This window comes from Astyanax mexicanus, chromosome 8, assembly GCF_023375975.1.
Source record: "Astyanax mexicanus isolate ESR-SI-001 chromosome 8, AstMex3_surface, whole genome shotgun sequence".
In the NCBI taxonomy this organism is placed as follows: domain Eukaryota; kingdom Metazoa; phylum Chordata; class Actinopteri; order Characiformes; family Acestrorhamphidae; genus Astyanax; species Astyanax mexicanus.
Genome location: NC_064415.1, coordinates 27,055,244 through 27,072,164, shown reverse-complemented (window position 1 = coordinate 27,072,164; position 16,921 = coordinate 27,055,244). Strand labels below are relative to the sequence as shown.

At 37.3% G+C, this 16,921-nt stretch overlaps 2 protein-coding genes across 2 annotated transcripts in view; one reads left to right on the top strand and one right to left on the bottom strand.

The window, feature by feature from the left end:
* Positions 1-648: 648 nt before the first annotated feature.
* gba3 (glucosidase, beta, acid 3) lies at positions 649-7,676 on the bottom strand. Its single transcript, XM_007255176.3, has 5 exons — positions 7,203-7,676; positions 4,767-4,991; positions 2,878-3,680; positions 2,652-2,775; positions 649-1,024 (listed from the first exon to the last, which is right to left on the bottom strand). The coding sequence occupies exons 1-5, from the start codon at positions 7,285-7,287 to the stop codon at positions 819-821; spliced, it is 1,443 nt and encodes a 480-aa protein (XP_007255238.3). The 5' UTR covers positions 7,288-7,676; the 3' UTR covers positions 649-818.
* Positions 7,677-10,766: 3,090 nt separating this feature from the next.
* Positions 10,767-16,921, top strand: part of LOC103037002 (adhesion G protein-coupled receptor A3) — a 51,965-nt gene continuing 45,810 nt past the window's right edge. Inside the window, exon 1 of the mRNA XM_007255175.4 lies at positions 10,767-11,627. Within this exon, the coding sequence (XP_007255237.3) occupies positions 11,407-11,627 (221 nt within the window). The 5' untranslated portion in view covers positions 10,767-11,406. The remainder of the gene's footprint in view (positions 11,628-16,921) is intronic.

Genomic DNA, 16,921 nt, shown 5'->3' with positions numbered 1-16,921 from the left:
CTGTTCCTGAATTAATTTGATAAACTGGCTACTACTTCCTGCAGTCACTTGATAAAACGAGCTGATCATTTACTGTAAATAAAGTGTTTTGAAGCAGAGAAGTACTCAAACATGTAGGGTCAAAATCCCCAGGATTAAAGATAAGAAATTGTGGTCTACCAGCATAATGTTGCCATGAGGTAACAAATAAAAAAGCACAGTTTTAGAAAGTACATGAAAATAATGTGTTTAAAGTGGTAGTCCATATTATTTTATTTTCTAAAATGAAAGCAGAAGCATTTCTGAGTGGAGAAGGGACAAACTATTTGTGTTTAATGGAACCAGTGAGCTGGAATGACCACCCCTGCTAAGCCTAATAAATGAATTCTAAAAACTGGGGTGTCAGATCGCTTTTTGCAGAGTTCCTCTGACCACATCACACGTCTTTACATACTTACGTCACACGTACAACTTTTAAAAAAGGGTCCAGATCAGTTTTACTGAACGCGAGTGGCTGGTGGAGCAATGGAGACTTCAGAAGGGGCAACATCCGCTCTGAAAGGAGACCGCATCACACCGGCACAGGGTCCTAAAACCTAATCTTACAGACATCAGCTTTAAATATGTCTTTAAATAAACCTTCTACAGTGTACGCATAACTTATTCATCTATTTGACAATGCCAATAAACAATGTTTTATTTTTTTTTCAACATACGTTATGTATTGTATAATAAAAAATAGGTTTTCATATTTAATGAATGAATGTCCTTTTTTCAGCCCTATCAACATAAAGACAAAAAAAAACAAGTCTGTGACAGACAGGTTTTCAGGGTTGTATTCAGGTCTTCTCCAGCTTGGTGCGATGCCTGGATATCACAGCTGCATATTCTCTACCAGAGCGGTAAATGGTTCGCTTCAGTTCAACTTTAGAGAAATCCACATGAAAGAGGCCGAAGCGCACGCTGAACCCATCTGCCCACTCAAAGTTATCTAGGAGAGACCATGCAAAATATCCTCTCACATCCACACCATCGTCTCTGATAGCTGGAAAACAAGGCAGGGTAATGTAATGAGAACATAAATGTAAAGAAAACAGAACATCAGTGTCAGATGACTAGTTTTAGGCATGTTAATATAGAGGGTTATGATTGTTTAGTTTTTATTTAGCCGTATTTGTAAAGAACACTGCAATGCATGTGATTCATACTGTGGTTTCTGCTTCTCTTCTTTTTCATTTACGGTCTTTTTCTGCATGTATGCGCATATGTGTGTGTGTATGTGTACAAACTGACAAGCCATGCTCATCAGTAGAAAAGAGTGAGTATATTACACTGCGGTAATATACAGTCTGATGCATTTTCATTATGGAAAACTACATATTGTTTCACCATGCTGTAGAACACCCTTTCCCTTCCACTAGACTATTCTGATCAGAAAACACTGTTTACAGGAATTAAAACGGTCATGACGTACATGTTTGTGTGCTTTTTACAGTGCTGTAAAAAAGTGTTTGCCCCCTACAAATTGTGTTTGTGTCCTGAAGCAGCAATAGAGCCGCAGACCATCACACTAGCACCACCATTTTTGATTTTCCGTATGATTTTCTTGAAATCCTGGGGATCATCAAAATGTTTGTTGTCAAATATGAAATTGGACAAGTTATGTAATAAAAAAATAATCATTTAAAAAATGTTTTTTGTATTTACTCATGTTATCTTTATCTAATATTAAATATTGAAGTATGATTAAAAAGCAAAAAAAAATCTGTAAGGGGCATTTTTTTTTCACGGCACTGTATATGGGAATATAAAATGAGATATTGTTCTGTTTATGCTGGGGAAACAGAATCAGTCAAAGTGTATTCAGATACTATTTAAATACAATACCAGATACAAAATGTTAATGCCAGGTGTAAAGGCCATATGTTTTGAATCAGAATAAAAAAGTAAAAGAAAAGTGAAAATCTACAGCTCTGGAAAAAAAGAGACCACTTATAATTAATGAGTTTCTTAAATTTTACCAAATTGAAAACCTCTAGAATATAATCAAGAGGAAGATGGATGATCACAACCAAACCAAGCTGAACTGCTTTAATGTTTGCACACGGAGTGGCATAAAGTTATTCAAAAGCAGTGTGTAAGACTGGTGGAGGAGAACATGCCAAGAAATGCACGAAAACTATGATTAAAAACCAGGGTCATTCCACCAAATATTGATTTCTGAGCTCTAAAAATTATGAATATGAACTTGTTTTCTTTGCATTATTTGAGGTCTGAAAGCTCTGCATCTTTTTTGATATCAGCCATTTTTCATTGTCTGCAACTTAATTCTTTAAATGATACTATTTTTATTTAAAATTTGGGAGAAATGTTGTTCGTAGTTTATAGAATAAAACAAAATTGTTCATTTTACTCAAACATATACCTATAAATAGCAAAATCAGAGAAGTGATTCAGAAATTGTAGTAGTCTCTTAATTCTTTCCCAGAGCTGTATTTACATTGATGTCCACTAAAAGCTAGGATTTTTTATTTTCTTTCTTATATAGTGCCCATATTATTAATTTCGTTGTAATCTGTAAAGGTACAATGACAATAAAAACTCCTTATGTCCTTATTTTGAAGGTTTCTGCATGACAGTAACAATTTAAAAGTACTGTACTGAATGCTAACCTTTGGATACTTCCTGAAGAGTGTTTTGATAAAACTGGCAGCGGTCAGTGTCTTCAAGTTCAACAGGTCCAATCTGAGAGAAACCGTTTTCAGTGATGTAGATGGCAGGATTGTTGCAAGTCTCCTGAGAAACAAATGCAGAGTAGTAAGATGATGGTTAGGTAATTTCTAATTTTTTAAACAGCTGAAATTATTTTGGACAAATGAAAACATGAGATAAAGGTACCTTTATGTAATTTAGCAATTTGTGCAGTCCTTCAGGCACTACAGCAAGCCAGGACACCCCACACACAGGCCATGATGGATCGGTTACACCCTCTGCTCCCTGGTCCCCTGTGAAACTGAGCTCACTGGGATGAGAACTTGTGTCCTTCACTTTACGGGAAGTGTAGTAGTTCAGTGCAAAGAAATCTGCTGTGCCTAGAGGACTGAGCTCATTCTCAGAAAACTCTGGCAACCGTGGGCCCTCTGAGAACCCAAATTGTAGGCTCTTGGCCTGGATCCTGGACTTCATGGACTCTGGATAGTCCCCTGTGCAGAACACAGGGCAGGCAAACCAACCCAGAATGAAGTCCATATATCGTTGTGTGGCTGCTACATCTTCAGGACAGTCTGGATCCAGTGGCTCAGCCCAGTCACTATTAAGACCTATGGATACTTTCCCTCCTTGGAGGTGTCTGAAATGGGTATCATAGCTATGCCATGCTCTAGTGTGGGCACGCAGCATGTTGTGACCTACTAAGTAGACAGAGGTTCCTGACTCTTTAAGGCCTGGGGCATGAAGGCCGTCCTCATACCCAAGTTTAGCACACACATAAGGCTCATTTACTGTAATCCAAAGCTTCACCCTGTCCCCAAAGGTCTCAAAGCAAAACTTGGCGTACGAGTCGAAAAATTCCACAATCTCTGGAGACTTCCATCCACCACGATTCTCCAGGGCCTGAGGTAGGTCAAAGTGGTTCAGTGTGATCATGGGCATAACAGCATTAGCAATTAGGTCATTAATCACTTTGTTATAGTATGTTACACCTGGAGATTAAAGGAGGATATACTTCATTAATTATTTCAAGATGGGGTATCCTGAAAATAAATCATTTCCAGTAACAGATATATATATATATAAATAAACCATACACAGTCTACAGTCGATCATTACTGGAGCATCAGTTAAAATTTAAAATAAATACACTACAAGTCAAATGTTTTAGACCCCCCCCCCCCCCAGCTCTGTCAATAATCAGAAACAAATCTAGTGAACAAAATTTTGCAATAAACTGCCAGGGCCTTTAAAGAAAACAAATGAGCTAAAATTGGAAAATAACTGTATATTGTAAAAGGACATTGTAAAAAAATCATATATTGTTTAAAATAGATATAAATAGATATAAACTGAGCTTTGGAAATGGATTTTAAACATATCAATATCAACATATCAGAGCTTTTGTCTATAGTAAAGCAGTATTGGAACAGATTGTGTTACTGCACTCTCTAGTGCAGCATTTACACACTTACACACACAGCACATTCAACTTTCATCATAACTAGAAAAAGACACAGAAACTCAGATAACTCTGTAACTATTAAAAGTACTAAAACTATTAAAAGTCTTTTCTTTAGTGAAATTACAGATGAAGCCAGAATGTGTTGAGCACCGTTTCCTATACATTCAAAAGACACTGGGAAACTGGAAAAAAACTGGTACAAGAAGAAATCTGACTGACCAACATGAAACCGCCTTTAGCTCAGTTAACATTTGACATTGGAGGTCTTTCAGCAGTGAAGAGAAATTTTGGTGGACTCTAATAGATTTAGTTGTGCAATGATAAAGTGATTGATAAGATGAGAAAATAAAAAAACTGCTTGTCTGGGCCATACAGCACTGCTATTGGACAAGTAAAAAAAAAGTTCTAAAATTTTTGACTGGTATTGTAGCTACACAAAACCTCACTGTAGGATAATAGGCTGATTTGGACAGTAAACAAAATACATTACATAAAATACATATATATGATTTGCATCTAATCAGTCACTTACTCTATAATGAACTATTAAACATATCATGCTTGATAAATATTTTATTTTGTTGCATATTTTTAACACAAATAAGTAAAATACCTTTGGGATTGACATAATTTGTGGTTCCATCAGGAAGAAGCCGGGACCAAGAAAAGGACAGGCGGTAGTGGGTGAGGCCTAACTGCTGGATACACTTCAGGTCCTCTTCCCAAAGCTGGTAGCTGTTGCAGGCAACGTCTCCTGTCTGATCCTTAAACACTCTGCCTTTAGCATGGCAGAATGTGTCCCATATACTGGGGCCTTTCCCATCCATGTCCCAGCCCCCTGCAGCAAGACCAGAGATAAATTCAGAATAATAATTTGCTCAAAAACAGAAGGAGGAATCTAATTTGTACCTTTATTTCCTTTTTCAAAGTGGTAGGTTTAGAGTTATTACTAATCTATGTTTTGTTAAATCACTATATAGCTAAAGTACTTAGCTACTGCTGACTGAATTGTGATAAAGTACACTACAGTGTATACGATATGTGCTGTTTTCCACTGCTGTCACATTTTCACTGTTATAATACTCACACTTACATAAATCACATTATAATGTAGTCTGATGCTCTCATGGCTGCTAATCTCTGAAAAATAACTGAGAATTAAGCACAATACCAAATTCTAGTCTTGCATAAAATATTACTGACAATGTATATATAATGCAAAAATATGTACTCTCCAAAACAGAAACTTGGTAATGGAAGGTTATGAAAATTCAAACTTTCAACGGAAGTCAGTGTAAAATGTTTTTTTAAATCAGTCCATTCATTAAGTGAAATTTGAATACAGTATAAAGTAGAGGTGTGCCAAAAAATCGATTCACATAAGAATCTTGATTCTCATTTACTACGATTCAGAATCGATTTAAAATGTCCCAAAATCGATTCTGAGGGGCGGGTTTTAGACTGATTTTGGGCTGGGTATTTTTGTTGGACCTGGCAACCCTGAGGATAGCGCTTGTCCCTTTGGAGATCTTCCAGACACACACAGAGCGTAGGTGTTTGAGAATCACCGGTAAGATGGCAGAACAAGCACTATATTACCTTAGATTAACGTGTAGTTTCAATGTTTTATGGCAGAATGCTTCATAACAAGCATAAAAAAGATCGCTAGTAGTTAGTTTCAGTAACTGTTAGCTAGCTAACTAGCTAACTTTCCAGTTCCACCTTAAATAACGCTACAGGTGGCAGCGGGCTGCAGCATTTAAGGCGGAACGGAAAAATAACAATAAGCTAATCAGAGCTAATTTCAGCTCCTCATCACAGAGGAATTAAGGAATGGACAATATGAATTAATTTCTCCACCTCCTGCCCCCTTTCTGAAGAAATACAACCACCTTAAATTAACTAGTTAATCAGCAGCTGCTCCTGAACTTTAGCGCTCCACTGCTATCATCACATCAGCCCAGCAGCGTCACCTACACACCACCGCTAGTAGCCTGGTAATAAAGCAGTGTTATTTATTATTTATTTATTGTTCATTAACGTCATTGTGATATCCCAGTGATTCCTCTGTCACTGAGGACCCACATTCCTGCACATTTTATTGTTTTTGTAACACATTACTTGCTCCAGGACCAGTGTATATTATGGAGGGTTTTTTTTTCAATACGATTCATAAGCCAGAAGCAGAAATATTTATAATTCAAATCGTTTTGAATCAAAAATCGATTTTGAATCGAATCGTGGCCCCCAAAATCGGAATCGAATCGAATCGTGAGATAGTAATCGATTCCCACCCCTAGTATAAAGGCATCTTAGATAAAGCAAGCAAAAAGCAGCAAAAGAGCATTGAATCAAAATGTATATTTCTTTACTAATGCATTGAAACAACGTTGATCCCTGACATTGATTCCACATGATTTTAGATGCATTGTTTGTATTCAATTTTACCTACATTAAATGTGTATTTCTCACTTGTATTCTATTCTTATCACTCGTAGAGTATCCTTGCAGTGTAGAATAGGACTTTTAATGTTAATTTTTAATATTAATAATATTATTTGTGGGAAGCACCATTCAAACCATTTAAATTGATGTTGATTTAATGTCAGAATTTTAACATAAGTTTTAAATAAATGTTGTTTTATGTTTTTTTTTTTCATTATCAACCTTAAAGAATGTAATAGAGCTAAAACATTAACGTTTAATCAAAGTTCTTTGCTGTCAGGGACTCAAATTATATAAGAAAAAAGGTGACACTCTAAAACAAAGACTGCTGTGTTTCTTACAGCAAATCTGTTGTGTTTTTTAGTTAAATACTTAATTTGTCCTTTTTGCTGGATATAGTTAGCTATATCTGTTTATGTGCAGTTATATTAAAACATTTTTACTAGCAGCCTGAAGCTGTAAATGTCACTAAAACAGTAAAACAGACGGGTTGAGTATGAGGGTTTTTAAACTGAGTGTATGTAACTGAAGTTATAAGCTAGTTAACTAGTTAATTTATGTGGGGACTGTGCTATGGGTCAGGCTGGGCTGTGCTGTATCATACCTTCAATTTGATAAGCAGCTGTTGCAGCTCCCCACGCAAAATCCCGCGGGAAAGCGTCCACGGGTAGCTGTTTAAGAACAGCCATCCTTGTATAAGGGTTAGTTATCACTTACAAACCGCTCTACTATTATTTCTGGAGCTCCGAAGCTGTATACTGCACAGCTCCTACTGCTTTACTAACTTCCCCTGCTCAGTGCTCACCCGCACACCACAACACGGACATCCAGCGCAGCGCGTCAGCACGTACAGCCTGACGTTGCCTACGTCATGACGCACTCAGAGAAAAGGCGCTTCTCGCTTTTCATGCAGACAGCGGATCTGTTTTAAATGTAGTTATCAGCGGTATTTATAATGAACAAAACAATGGAAAAGGTCAGCGTTTGCCGCACGTGTTAGTCTACGCGTGCACGAAAAGTCTTCTCAGATTTTCGTTTCTTCACTCCTGCAATCTAGTCTGAACTTGTCTGAACACCCCCCGCCCATACCTGAGTCTCCCGTTTTGTCCGGGAAACTACCGTATTTTAATCCTCTTTCCCGCCGTCCTCCAGTATTAGTATTTTCCCGTAAATTTCCCGTATTATATTAAGATTAAAATATATATATTATTGAGGAGACAGGGCACTGACCCCGCTGTGTCTCTTAACCAATCATGGAGCCGGTTCAAGGAGAAAGTCCCGCCTTTCAGGAGAAACAGCCAATCAGCTTGCAATAGAGGGTCAGTGTGGGGAAGCCCCCCGTCGCTGTGAGTTCAGGCAGCTAGTCGGAGCTGCTGATGTTAAAACATATCTGGATATTCAGCGATTTTTCTAAAAGAAAGGTAATGGTAGGCTAATCATGTAAATTGTGATGAGATTTTTCTGATAGCTGTTTAAAAAAAATCCTCTCCGAAATAAAACACACAGATTAAACCTTTTAAAATAAAAAAATACAGCTTGTGACTCAGTTTAACTAGAAAATGTGGAGAGGACCGAAATGAACTGAACTGATCAGGGGTTGAGTGATCAAAAGAAAGAAGTATTAATTAAAAATGATTAATTGTGTAGGCCCCTTAAGACTATTTTTACTGATGGAATATATCTGGTCCATGTCCTTTTAGTAAAAGCTCATGATACTATTTTTAGGTCACCAACAGTCATTTTGCAGAATTTGTGCACCCTTTGTTTAATTTTAAATCTATTAAATAAATAAAAAAAATATATAATATAAAAGAGTGCATTTATGGCAAAAAAGACATGAAATCTTAACTTTTTTAATATCTAGAAAAGTATTTTTAATTTGGCTGTATTAAAAGAATGACATATGTAGGAATGTCCACAACATTTCAGATTCTGATAATCTAATTGTAGTGTGTAAGTGGTTCACATGTGGTTATTTTAAATGTTTTTGTAAACCTGTCTTAAAATGTAAGGGGTACTGAACCTTCGTTGGGCTGGTGGGACGGCTTTAAGCGGACAGAGGAAAATATCCCTTATTTTTAAATCTAAAACTTGACAGGTATGCCCCCGCCTCGCCCTTTAAACATCTACAATATGCTGTTGTGTTGGTGCTCGTTCTGAGTGTTTTCAGCACACCGAATTTGAATCTATACAAAATAATAAGTAGGATCTCTTAAAACCAGCTAGAGTTTAGTATATTTATTTTAATTCAGTCATTTTCTATTTTCACTTAAATCAGTATATTTAGTCCGTTCCTCCCACCAGCTCTAAAAGAACTTCAAACTCATGTTCATCAATTCATCCAACTCTTTCTGTTAACTGCCCTTCAGTATTACACAAACCATGCCACTGACTGCATTTGAGGCTATTTATTGTTAAGGTTAAATGCTGTTTTCATTTTTGAAAATACGTTCAAATCAGTTTTTTTTAAAGATTCTGATCTTTTGGGAAAATAATTTGAATCAGTTTTCAAAAAGATTTGAATCTTATTTTGTAATTCATGAATCCTAAAAAGTAGTCTAAATTCGGTTTCAAAAAGATTTAAAAGAAGATGAAAAAAAATCAATAGTTTAAAATCTTTTTTTTTTTAATAGTTTAAATACATTCTTTAAGATTTGGCCCTTTTAAAAAAAAGTTGTGAACATCCGTTTCTAAGATTTGAATCTATTTTAAAAGCAGTTAAAACCACTTTTATTTTATTTTTTCAAAAGTAAGTTTAGCTCTAAAGTTAAGCTTTTTCCTAAATATTTAAAGAGTAGTTTGAATCGGTTTTCAAAAACATTTAAATGTGTTAAGCAGGAAGATCACTTTTAAATAAAAATTTAAAAGACAGTCTTGCAGTTTTTGTCTTCTTTTGGTCTTCTTATAGACTCTAGAAATATTTTGCAAACGTGATTCGAGTCATTTTTGAGCAATTCAGTTTTCAGTTTGTCTTCTTTTCTTTCATTGAACAGTTATTAATGCATTCACATGTCTAAAGAATCGGTTCAGTCGGCTGAATCGAACAGATCTCATTGCTATTCCTATTTTCCTCTGCTGAAGGCGAGAGCGAAGCTGCGGTGACGTAGGCAGAGGAGCTGGAACATGGAGCTGGAGCTCAGTCAGGCGGACTGGAGGAGGAGTTCAGTGTGAATGGACGGAGTTGAGAGAGTACGGTCTGCAGCAGCAGGGAGAGGGTTTTACTCTAAATCTGGAGTTTTAAAGCGGGGGACGAGGTCGCCGTACATTTCCAACACCTGTGGATTTTATGTGGAGCTCTGAACTGCGGACAGGAGGAGTGGAGTGCTCGGCGGTGGTGGGGTTTGGGAGAACCGTGGCGCTGGTCATGCGGATACGTTTTTTAACTACCAACTGGAGTTTTAGAGAAGCTAACGATAGATAGCTGGTTAACAGTGTGTGTTTTAGCGCGGGTGGCCTTCTCTTTACACTCTTTTTAAAGCTAGTTAGATAGTGTTCAGAGTGTTTGGGAGTTGTGTGTGTGTGAGGAGAGAGGACTGCGGGGGAAAAGTTGTTCTTGGCTGAAGCGGCGATCAGATTTCCCTGTGTGTGTGTCTGTGTGCGTTATCCTAGCTCGACTCCAGCTGTCTCTCTCTCTTGGTTTGAGTAACTTAGAAAAAATAATAATTAAAATATATATATAAAAAAAAATTCTATCTAACCTTTAAAAATATTAAATTGATCTTAAACTGATTTTAACTACTTTTAAAATAGATTAAAATATTATCAAACGGATTTAAATACTTAAAAAAAAAGATTAGAATCGTTTCAACATTTTCAACCTCTTTTAGTCTAATCTATTTGAAACGCAATTCGGACTAAAAAACAGATTCAAACTACTTTAAAAAAAAGAGATTAAAATCTTTTTGAAAGCTGATTCAAAATACTTTAAAAGGAGAAAAATTCATTTTTTATTAAACTGGGCTAGTAGTAATTCGGCAAAATGCGGAATAAGGCAATAGCAGTACAATCTTGGTAGTTAGCGTTACTTCAGCTACACAATATAGATATTTAGTTAGATAACGCTAGGTTAGTTGGTGTGAACCAGAACTCTTTTTTTATTAGTTTCGTGATTAAATAATAAAACAGAGAGAGAGAGAGAAGCAGCTCTAAATATTCATTAATTATCCATGGTTAGTTTTTTTTTTCTCTGAGGGGCAACAAAACACAGCACACTCCAGTTTGTTTGATGTATTTTCTCTCTCAGAAACACTTTTTTTTTAGCGTTTTAAGATTTAGTCTTAGTTAACTCTGGAGCGATGCAGTGTTGTGGGATCGGGAACCGAGGCGCCAGGAAAACAAAGGAGACGGCGGATCTCCCACCTCCTCGCCCCTGCCTTAATGTGGAGCACACAAAGCCATGTTAGTTAGCTTCTAAGCAAGCTAACTCCAAACCCAAACAGCTGTTTTTTGTTTTGTTTGTTTTTTGGGGGGATACTACGGCTTTTAACATGACATAAAGCATATAAATAACATAAAGCATATAAAGCCTGTCTTTTAGTTTTGTAATCTAACGTTACAGTTTTGTTGTCAGGGTCTATTTAACGCTAGGTTAGCTAGGTAGCGTTAATAGTTAGTTTGCTAGGTTATCTTAACTTAATAGGTTAGCGAAGCTAAGCTAGTTAGAGCTAACCTATAGCGTTAGCTAACTAGCTAACTTGGACCCAGCAGGGCTTGTTTATCTTTCTCCAGAGATTTAATTAGCATGTTAGCTTGCTAATTAAAGACCGCCCCCGCTTCTCTCCGTCTGTATCGCCCAAGAGAAGCGAGAAATGTCGGTTTGCGGTGTCTGGCCGCTGCTCCTGGTTCTGTTGCTGTTTGGAGGCGCAGACTCTGCTCTATCATCTGACTGTAAAACCTACGATGAGCGATCCCGAAACGCGGGTAAAGGCTCGCCGTCAGTGGCCACCGCGGACAGGAAAGTGGTGTGCAGCAACATGGAGCTCCTTCAGGTGCTGCCCCCGGAGTCCTTTCCCAACAGGACAGTCACACTGTAAGTAAAAACAAACCACTGGCACCACACGACCACCGCGTGTAGCTAACCTAACATCTCCCCATTTCCCACTGCCTCTCTGCCCTGTGTCTCTGCCTCTGCTTGAGTGACACAGTCAGCCAGCAGCCACCTGTGGGAGTTCAGTGGGCTCCTCAGGTGGTGAGGAAAAAAAAAAGCTTTCAAAAAGTTCTTCCAATTTCCAAATAAAAATATTGTCATTAAGCGCATTTATTTGCAGAAAATGAGAAGTGGCTGAAATAATAAAAAAAGATACAGAGCTTTCAGACCTCAAATAATGCAAAGAAAACAAGTTTATATTCATAGCTTGAGTTTTAAGAGTTCAGAAATCAATATTTGGTGAAATAACCCTGGTTTTTAATCACAATTTTCATGCATCTTGCCATGTTCTCCTCCACCAGTCTTACACACTGCTTTTGGATAACTTTATGCCATTCCTGGGGCAAAAATTCAAGCAGTTCAGCTTGGTTTGATGGCTTGTGAAATCTATCTTTATTTTTTTTTCCAGAGCTGTACACTGTGTTTAGCTACATTGTTTTAAAATATTCTACCTATGTCTTTAAATGACTCTTCCTACACATATTATATCACAATACACAACAATTACCTCAGTGCACATAATCTCAGTTTTACTTCATCATAATTTGACTATGGAAGTTGTGACTTAAGTTAAAATATAACGACGAATAGACAAATATAAAAATGCTTTTGACTTCTTTTGAATTACAGTGTTATTGTGGATGTTGTCAGTAACAAAGGAACACTGGCCAACTGCCAGAATAAGGGTAACTATGTATTTGTTTACCTGGTTTTGTTTACTCGCTTTTTATCAGTTCTGCATCTGTTGGGTTGTTGAGTCTACCCAGTCACGTGCTTGTTTCTTTAGTGTAGCTTCAGGGAATTATCAGCTCACTTCCTTTCCTGTGTGGTCAGCTAAACAGGAGGGCTCAAACATGATACACCGAGGGGAAAGTTTGTGAATATCTAGGCTTCTGTATGAATGGCTGTAAAATTTAATCTGATCTACATCTGACTCATGATTTATAATAGCTTTTTTTAAACAACACGCAGTTGTCTACAGAGCCACGTCTTTTAATAATTAAATAATTTAGACAGTGAAGGTCTATGATGGAAAAAAGTGTGTCAGCCACTGTGAGGATAATCTCTTAAATAGAGGATAATTGAATTCAGGTGTTGCAGGCAGTTAAGGTAAGGGGTCTGATTTGGTCTGCCCTATGAATAGAGAAGTAAAAAAACATACTTTACTTCCAGTGTATGATGGCACAGTCAAGGGACGATAGAAGACCTCAGTATTAGGGGTGGGAATCACGGGGCATCTCAATACAATATTACACAATATTACAATATTATGGAGCTGGATACAATATTATCACTATTCATTGCCATTATAATGAAGATATTGCAAATCTCAATACGCAAGACAATTCTCTACTTCATATAGTGTCTGTGTTACTTATTATTTTACATTAAAGATAAATACTAATCAGTAAGTAAATACCAGCAAATATGTATTTATTGAAGGATTGCAACTCATGGTTATTTTGGTAGTCAACTTATGTGTCTTATTTTTCTGACTAGTCGATTAGTCAACGATTATTTTTATTATGTCCTCCATCTCTGCTTGCTGTGGGTACAGTTCCTGTTTCCAGCTTTCTCTATCGCTTCAAAACTATATAAACAGCTAAACGTCAGATTGAAGTAGTCTTCAAATATCAAGAATATTGGTCTTTAAATGTTGAAAGTGCTTCTATTTAGTGATTAAATATTTAATCTGTTGTGTTTTGATGGTTTTTGACAATTTGAGTTGAAAGGTTTTTATAATTGACATTGTTGATTTATATCAGCTAATCACTGCAGCCCTAAGATATTGGTGTCAGTGTCACAGAATTTGGCAATTCTTTTCTGCAGATTTACCTTAATCATTTGATTAGTGCCACCATATGGAGTAACTTTAAGTAAAATTGTGGGGAGAGTCCTGGGGAGTTTAGAGCAACTAAGTTTTAATAAACGTATTGATATTTAAAGCCACATATTGAAGAAATATGATAATATATATTGTAAAATCAAAATATTTTCCCATGTCTCCTCAGTTTTCTTTTTCAGGGAATTCTACAGCAAAATGTTTTGGCTTAATTTCAGTTGCTTCAGCCTTCAGTCTAAAACTCTTAAATTAAAGTAATTTTGTGCAACATGACACAATAAAGTAAAACCTTGAAAATCAGTGACAGTGTGACGGAAACAGAAGAAATTCCCTGTTCACCAGTCATAGCCTTGACCTCAGTCCAGCTCCAGATACTGTGGCATGATGTGAAACGAACCATTCAGGCGAGGCTTCCCAAACATATTGGCTACATGAACTGAAACAGTGTTGTACAGAGGAATGGGCCAAAATACCACCTAACCACCGCTCAGGTCAGCAGATGGGGAAAGTATTTGGATGGAATTCTTCTCAATTTTCCACCAGTGACCTTATTTGTTTAAGCTGCTTGTTTAAAAAAAGACATAAAAATATGTCAGCATGCCTTCTTTATTATTATTGCTTCAGGAAAGATCACATCACACTTTCAGAATTTGTATCCTGTGTGTTGTTTTACCAATGCAAATTGGGCTTTTAATGATGGCCTTTGTAATGAGATGAGTTAAATGTGTTTAAAGGTTCAAGGTCTCATTCCATCGTTTTAAATTCACTTTAAAATGGCTAGTTGTGGTCTTTAGTATGAATAAATGCAATGTGAGCCGTTTTTGTTGTGAAAAAAAGTGTTTGGTGTTTCTGTGTAATCGGTTTATAATGTGCAAACAATAAAAACACTCCAAACTAATTAATTAGCTGATTAACTTTGAGAGTATGACTCTTAGTATGTTACTTGCCATGGTAGAAGTTACTGAACTCCTCTTACGCTGGATTGGTTAGATTTAGCCTCCTTGACTTGGCAACCTGAGTGAGCTTTGTGTCTAGGGAGGTGTGGGCAGGGCAGACCATTCTCTGTGGTGTTTTGAAATCGAACTGCTGTAGCAATTTCACTCTGTCGGTTTTATTTCCTACAGAATGCCTTTTAAGAACAGTTTGCTAACAACTCATTTTGTTATGAAACTGTGCTCCATCGTTTTAGATGATTATTTTGTTTGGCTAGATAAATAATCTGTGAACAACTAACATTTCCCCCCGCTTTAAATAAGATAGATAGTTCAACTTCAGACAATGTCAAATTCTTGGCCTCTCTATGGGATGTTTGCACATTCCACTGGTTCATTCAAACTCCCATTTGACTTGTGGTGTTTCAGTGGCCTCATGAGCATGAATCATGTGAATCAGCCAAAACGGATCTGCCCAAACAATAATTCTGTGCATAAGTGCATAAAATCAGGATAATGCTAGTCTTGTCTGCCAGCATGTCTACGCACATTTTGGTTTCTTATGTGTATATAAAAAGGTCAAGGGTGTTTTTATGTAGGTTCTCAGATATTCTCAACTTCTCAAATATTTACTTGGGCCTCTCTGGCCTCTCACTTTGCAGAGTAGTTTTGAGTCATGGTGGAGTAGATGGTAGATAGTTGATATCTGCAGTCCTGCTGGGCCTCCTGTAAACCGTACAATCAGTCATTTCCTCTGGCCTAGTCTGAGTTCCAGCTTACACACACACTTACACACGCATTCAGAATCTGTGAGGTCATCAGGTCTGTGCTGTCATCCTCTGCAGTTAACTTGGAAGAGCAATTAACTCTGGAGATGAACACTTGTTCGTGTTGAAATTGCCACAGGCAAGGTAATTTTCAGGTTTCTCACTGGAGATGTATAATTGAATGTAATTATGGGAGCGGGGTAAAATGTCCTGTTTATACTTCCAACTTGAAAGGAATGAGTTTTTTACTCACTGAATTGTATTGTGTTTTGAGTACTGTTGCAGAAAGCAGTTGAGTACTGCTGTAGGTGTTATTTATGGTGGTGTTTTGCGTTTTCGCAGAAGTGTAGCTGTTCTCATATTTTATACTTCTTTTGGAGCCTTGAGATTTCAGCATTGCCTAAAATTACAAGCAGCCAGGCAGACCATTGTTGATGTGTAATGAAGTGGTGTTCTGGGTTTCAGTTTGGACCGTGAGTGGAAGCCACACAGAGCAGCAGGCATTGTGTACTTTTATTGGATTCTGGCTTAAGTTGTGCTGTACTTAAGATTAATTTTCCATGTATTTTGCAGATGTATTATTTGGTTTCTTTTTTCCCCCTTTCTTTCGCTCTTTTAGAAGATGTACCTTTTTTGTGCGTCAGAAGAAAGAGCTGAGAATGGTGGAGTGTGTGTGTGTGTGTGTGTGTGTGTGTACACACAGCTGTGGCTCTTGTGTTTCTTTAGAAGGCTGTGTGTTGAGTGAACATAATCATTCATCTAGAGCACCTGGCTATTTCTCTCTACCTGAGGTACACCTGGAGCCCAAAGCAAAACATTGTGGAGGACAAGAGTTCCTCCCTTCCTTATGGTAGGAAGAGTAGCCTTTGTTTGAGAGTTCCATTTAAGGCCATTGTTTTGTTCTTATTTTGTTTTATATGTAGATTGTTTCCAGATTGACTTTTGATAGTCTGGACAGAAAAAACACAAACATTAAATCTGGAGCACATTTGGAGGTGGTTTTATATGCAATTACATCTCATCTCATTGTATCTCAGGACACTCATATCTCATATGCCTCAAATCAGATGTCTGACTGCTACATTGTTACCCCAACAACACATGCAAATAAATCTGTGAAGTCCGGACATGCAAATCCAGTCTTATCACTTGCAAAGAACAGTGAGGGTAATCATCTCAACAGCTCTGATTTGAGAAACAAATCCAATCTGCCTGCAGACTGGACGTAGGCAAATATTGTGGTTTATGGTGAAACAGGCTCAGCTTGGATCATGCAAACGTAATACATTTTCAAGAAAGTCTAACCCTGCATTCACACTCAGAGGTGACATGTCTCTCACGTTGCTCCAGGTCTGTTTGTGGGTGTATTCACAGCTGCTCCAAAGCTGGCTTAAGATAGCAAGCCACCTTTAAAGCGATTCTTTGTTGCTGTAGTTGTACAAAAACATCAAATAAAACATGAAAATTAGAATTTGCGGCTGTGAGCCTCTCTGTCATGTTCAGAACCTCACTGCTATGAATGAAGTGCCGTAAGAGTCAGATGTTCACAGGGCAGAAGGTAGGGGAAAGTGGGGACCTCAGACTCCTGTGTTTCAATTTGGTCCAACAAATTTCTTAGGACAACTAGTTTAAAAT

Excerpts from the sequence above, each read along its gene's own strand:
- gba3 (XM_007255176.3), bottom strand. The coding sequence starts at position 7,287 with ATGGCTGTTCTTAAACAGCTACCCGTGGACGCTTTCCCGCGGGATTTT. Across the intron at positions 3,681-4,766 it reads AAATTATGTCAATCCCAAAG|GTGTAACATACTATAACAAA; the intron begins GTATTTTACTTA and ends TTTAATCTCCAG. Across the intron at positions 1,025-2,651 it reads TCTTCAGGAAGTATCCAAAG|CTATCAGAGACGATGGTGTG; the intron begins GTTAGCATTCAG and ends CTTGTTTTCCAG.